Raw genomic sequence first — 5,819 nt, 5'->3', positions numbered from 1 at the left:
CATAATCAACCGATTATACGGTAAATCTTTACAACGATGAATGTATACGGATTATCGGACGCATAAAAAACTGACATTAATTTTTAATCCGTCCGCGATAAAGTTTAAGGCAATTCTCTAGTTACGGATTATTATATGATCAATACGTTTTTATTCACACAAAATTCTTTGACCACAATTAAAATATATGACCCATATATTATTCAGTAAAAATCATATAGCTGCAATTTTAATCGCGCAGCGATTAATTCGTTAGAAAAAATATAAAATAATGAAACGATGATTATTGTTATTCCCATTATCATTATTATGATTGATATTACTGTCGTATTATTATTGTTGTTGTTGAGAAAAAAGAGGAAGAAGAAGGAAAAAAATTATTATCGCATTATTAATGTTTTCAGTAATATCATTTTTATTTGTACATGTTTTATTATAAATAGAATTGTTGTTAAAATATTTTAATTTTTATTAAGCATATATATATATATATATATATATATATATATACATAGATTAATAATATAGTTTAGACGGTAGAATATTTTTAGGTATTCTATTATACATAAATCTATAATATCTAATTTTGTACAATAAAAATCAAAATATGCCAAATAGTTGTGTATGTATGCAGGCAATTTGTATATGTATATATATATACCCTGTTTATTACGAATATATACCCACATGTGTACACATACTTATGTATATATAATAGGTGTATCATCCGGTATACTATGGAAGATATATTATAATTAAAAGGAATTGTGACAAGTTGAATATAAAAATCGCATTTATTTTCGGTTCAATTTTTATCATATTCAAAACGGGACGATTTCTATTATGCGTATAGTCTTATCTGTATTCAATTATATCTCTCTCCCTCTCTATCACTTTCTCTCCCACTTTCTCTCTCTCTCTCTCTCTCTCTCTCGCGAATATTTTTTTGGCTTCAAATCTACATCGATATCATTGCATAACGGAATTAATTACTCTACACGATTGTTTGAACGAAACTTGTTGTACATGTATGTATACCATACGTATATGCTCACGTGGAAAAGTAAAGAAACAACGACAATTCGAACGATTATGAACAATTAACTTTAAGAAGAAAGTAAAAATTAAAAAAAACCATTCAATATAAATATTTTTTTAACGATTTTATAATAACGTAATTCGCTTAAATATTAAATGACTGAACTTGTGCACTGACCTTATAGCATATTAAAATGAATGAAAAATTCTTCATTTATAATTCTCGGAAATTATATCGCATTGCATGGGTAACACGCACGCACACACTCACACACACACACATACACACATATATATATATATATTTATATATTTAATGTCGTAAAGGTTATCTATCGCTCAGTTTTGTTCACGATGGTTCGATGTGGTACAAAAAAAAAAATTTGTTTCTTGTATCAAATATCGTACGAGATGGAGAATGGCGCTGAGAAGAAGACGAAAAAAAAGGAGAAAAACTAACGATGTTACGAAATATGGAGTAACTGATCGGAAAAATTCGTTGTACAGTGAATTTGTCCACGCAAATATTAATCAAGAACCTGCTGATTTTATAATAATTCTGATATTTTATGCAACGTTGTCAATTTATACCGTACGCACATACACATATGTTGGAGTCCGTGAAAACAACTGGCGTAAATATCACTTATATCGCCTCTATAAAATATATATACACCTACATATACATACGAATAAAAAATGAACAAAAAAAAAAACAGAAACAAGTTTATAATACAAGATCAACAACATCGTTGATAATTACATCAACGTTAATTTTATTTTAAACGTGAGAATTATTGCGAGTCTGTTGGAAACGAGGAAAAGAAAAAGAATAAAAATAAATAACGTTTAAAAATTATCAAAAACGAAAAAAAAAAAAAAAAAAAAGTAAACACCTATGTGATTCTCATTAAGATTCAATTGAACATATGGAATAGACGTGGTGCAATCTGCATGCGAGTGACTAGCTTGAGACGTGATGTTATTACGATCATCACGTCTGTACCTACGTAAAAAATGTAGACAAAAATTGTTGATTTCTGTTGAGTTTTTTTTTTTTCCTTTTTTAAATTTTAGTAGCGAGGATCGTACCTACTCTGTTCTAACTTGATCATGAATTAATAATCCTGCCTCGCTGATTTAATGTATTACATGTCGTAGAGGATACTATATAGTATACCACATATACATCGTACGAGTAATGGAAAACTGTATTTCGTTTACCGACAAAAAAGAAATATCGGTAAAAAATTGAAAAAATGATTTTTTTCAATATAATAACCTACTGACATTTCACATACACGCATGCCATACCTGTTCCATCTGTCAAACGATTAATACTTTTCATACTTAAGCCGCACGGACGCATTTGAGTGCCCTGCTTAATTTTGAACTCGTTGAAGGCGAACTTCGTGCTTTGTGAACGCGAGCTATTCTTCTGTCCTTCCATCGTCTGCATGGTGTGAATTCAATTTTCATCGAACCATCTAACAACGATGAGGAATCTTTTCGATTTTTAATTTTCGAACGCGCGCGCGTAACTACCTATAACGCCAGTTGCGTCGCGACTGAATTTTTCAATACACCGACGTTTTCTCCAAACTTGTTTTTTTTTTTACAGCCGAAAACGAACGTTTGAAGTTTTTTTTTTTTTTTTTCAAAAAATGAAACAATCGAGACGAAGTTCGAAACCTTATCGCTTACACTGCTGGCTTTCGACTATCAAGTTCTTTTGTATCTGAAATTTTAGAGAAGAGACGCAGTTCGTTCTCTTGTATTTTCTCACCATATAGGCTGCGGCGAACATCGAAAGAAGCGTACAAATAACGCTCCCCCATTGAAGACCGCACTCAACGGCGCTAGCCGTGAAGTAAGCGTGCTTCAACATCCCCAGAATCTGATCTGGTATGGTATCAATGCCAATTTCAAGCCAGAGTACCGGAAGAATCATTCCATCTTTTAGGGGTTCGAGGACCGGAATCGTACGCACGACGTTCACCTGGACGTTAATTTGCAAACGTGACAAACCTCCGATCAGAACCCCCAGACGCTGAAATAAAATTGGAACATACAATTTGAAAGGAAGTAGAAAAGAAATTCATCGGAATTTCGATCACGTGAAAATCGCCCTCGTTCTAGTTTTGCCCGAAGATGTAAAAAGCAAAAAAAGATAAGAAAAAGAGATAAAAAAAGAAACGATCAACGTTTCTTACGAAACAGTGATAACGTCGATTGACTGAATTGTTGTTGAGTCGTATTCTGTTGTCTGGTTTCTACTTCTTCTTTTTTTTTTTTTTCAATTTTTGTCAAGTGGTTCGTGGATGTCGGTACATTTTTATGGGCCCGATATAAACGTCTAGCCTCAGCGGACTATAATAACCGTTCTTTCCTTGACCGGTAAGATTCAAACTCGATGGCATTCGAATCGTAATTCATTTATTTCTTGTTCTTCGTAACGAAAATTTGCATTCAACAAACCAACCCATACCGTCTGTATATATCTGTATCTCCCGATGACAGTTGAAATATTTTTCACGGCAAAAAGTGGATGACCGTGATCTCGGAGCAGAAATTAATCAAATTTACAAGAATAAAAAAAAAAAAAAAAAAAAAAAGGGTCATGGCTTCTCTAATTATAACGTACCGGAAATATTTTTACATCAGCCTAATTAACATCGTCGCGGGGTCATCATACGAAAAGAGGAAGATCGCCGATGGATTGATGAAACTTTTCACTATTTATAGTCGAAATACAAATTATGCGAAGGTCTTTCAGATATCGCGACTCATACCGCACGTGTTCGGTCGAATTCGCAAGATCCTTGGCCGAAAGAAGAAAAAAATGGGGATCGGGGGGTGGGGGGGAGAAGAGATTACGCGCGAGGGGATGCAATCGAATCGTTTCACTCACCGGATGTATGTCGGCCCATGTTTCGTGCAACTCTTTCTTCGGATTCAAACCGGTCACGTGATTCAGCAGGGATTTTTCTCCCCCGTAAAAATGGGGGAACGACAGAAGTACCGGTGCACCAAAATTGCACGCCGATGCATTGAAAACTCCTACGGGCGGACAACTCTCGATTTTTTTACCGTCCAAACTCTTCTGACAGAAGCAAGAATTTTTCTCCCTCGTTGCCGTGAAAATATCTTTCGACGGTTTGTACCTGTCGAATATGGTGAATAAATGCATCGATAAAAATATTATATCAGGTAAAACATACAGCCGTTTCTTATCGCTCGCGCGGTGATAGCTTTCTCTCTCTCTCTCTCTTTCTCTTTCTCTCTCTCTCTCTCTTTGATTCCGTAGCTACATAAATACCTCAAACTTGGGATCCCGAAGGAAGAACCGTAGCCGTAAAATTCCAGTGGAAAGTTTCTGCACATATCGCGTGTGTAAATGTTCAATTTTGCTCGAGGGTCTCGGACGAGATTCGGGGGAAACATGCTTCCGTCGGTGCCATTGATTCCGTCGCACACCTCGTCGTCCCAAACATCGAGTTTTTTCACGCCGTTCAATTCCTCGACCAAACCGAGGTGATTTATATCGTCGGACCCGGTTTGGATGGTTATGCGATCTTTCGAGAGACCAGATCTCTGGAAAAAAAAAATCAACGAATTACAAAAAACCGCGTTAAAATCGCAATCGAAGTTGGGCGAGTCGAGGGTTGATGAAATCTACTCACGCCCATCAGCATCCCGAACGTCTCGGCGGGGGTAATCGGTCCCGTGACAGCGAGGACGTCGTGGACGGTGTCGACGAGATGGTCGTGGTAACCCCAGAGATACTTTTCGACGGTGAGCACTTTGAAGGGTTCGGCCTGCATGAATCCCAGGGTAACGGTGATGCCGAGATGTGCGAGAAAATTGATCCCCTTTGATTTTTTAACCGCTGTCATGAGCGGCAAATTTGGCACGCATATTATCTCGCTGTCCGGACGTCCGCCGACCCATTCGTGAGTCGTGTATTCCTGGTAGCTCAGCGTTCTTCCGTTTTCGTGTATCTCGACGTTCACTCTTTTCAACGTTTCCTTGTAGATGTACGGCCCCAATTCCTCGACGTGTAATTTCGCCGCCTTACCGAGACGATACTCCTCCAGATTCGTGTAATTGAACACCATCACGCGAATCAATGGAGTTACCGGCGGGTTTTCCCACCACGAGAAAGACTGGGTGCCATTTTTTAACACCAATTGCGAAAGTATGGCGTTGTCGAAGACGCTGGTAAACCAAAATACAATCACCAGAGAAAAACTAGCTATCGTTGTCAGTACGAAGAAGAATATCAGCAGGATGTTGGAGAGTTTACTTCTCTCTTTCTTCATAGTTTTAACGTCGAAAACGGCCGGGTTCAATATGAACTGATCCTTCATCTTTGACGCGTGTGCTCCGTTTCGCAGGGTTTTCGAAATTCACGGTATTTTCTTTTCAACGGGAACGAAGAACTTGCGCTTCTGATCGCGAGGGTTTTACTGTTCGATTCCCGTCACGCTGTTCCTCCGTTCGTTGTTACTTTGTACATCTATTTATTCATTTAATCTTTTTCCACACTTCCAGATCACCGATCAACCACTCTGAATCGACTGGCGTATCCAGCGGCGTGCGCCTTCGTACAAATCTCTTCGTCTTCCAACTAAAATTCTCCCCTTTTTTCCTCAAACGCGATAACCCCGTCGTCGTCAGGATGACCCTTGACGGACGAACACCTCGACGACCCATACGTAGCGGACATCAGAGGCGGTCGCGCTACCAAAGAGATTTCATCCCGCCGCACACATGCGTAT

At 37.8% G+C, this 5,819-nt stretch overlaps 1 protein-coding gene across 1 annotated transcript; it reads right to left on the bottom strand.

Annotated features, from left to right (window-relative positions):
• Positions 1-481: 481 nt before the first annotated feature.
• Positions 482-5,819, bottom strand: LOC105690496 (lysosome membrane protein 2-like). Its single transcript, XM_012408288.4, has 4 exons — positions 4,722-5,819; positions 4,358-4,632; positions 3,950-4,202; positions 482-3,088 (listed from the first exon to the last, which is right to left on the bottom strand). Exons 1-4 carry the CDS (start codon positions 5,406-5,408, stop codon positions 2,732-2,734), a joined length of 1,572 nt encoding a protein of 523 aa, XP_012263711.2. The 5' UTR covers positions 5,409-5,819; the 3' UTR covers positions 482-2,731.

The sequence above is a fragment of the Athalia rosae genome, chromosome 1 (assembly GCF_917208135.1).
Source record: "Athalia rosae chromosome 1, iyAthRosa1.1, whole genome shotgun sequence".
NCBI lineage: Eukaryota > Metazoa > Arthropoda > Insecta > Hymenoptera > Athaliidae > Athalia > Athalia rosae.
Note: the sequence above shows the minus strand (reverse complement) of the source record. Positions and strands in the feature narration are given on the sequence as shown.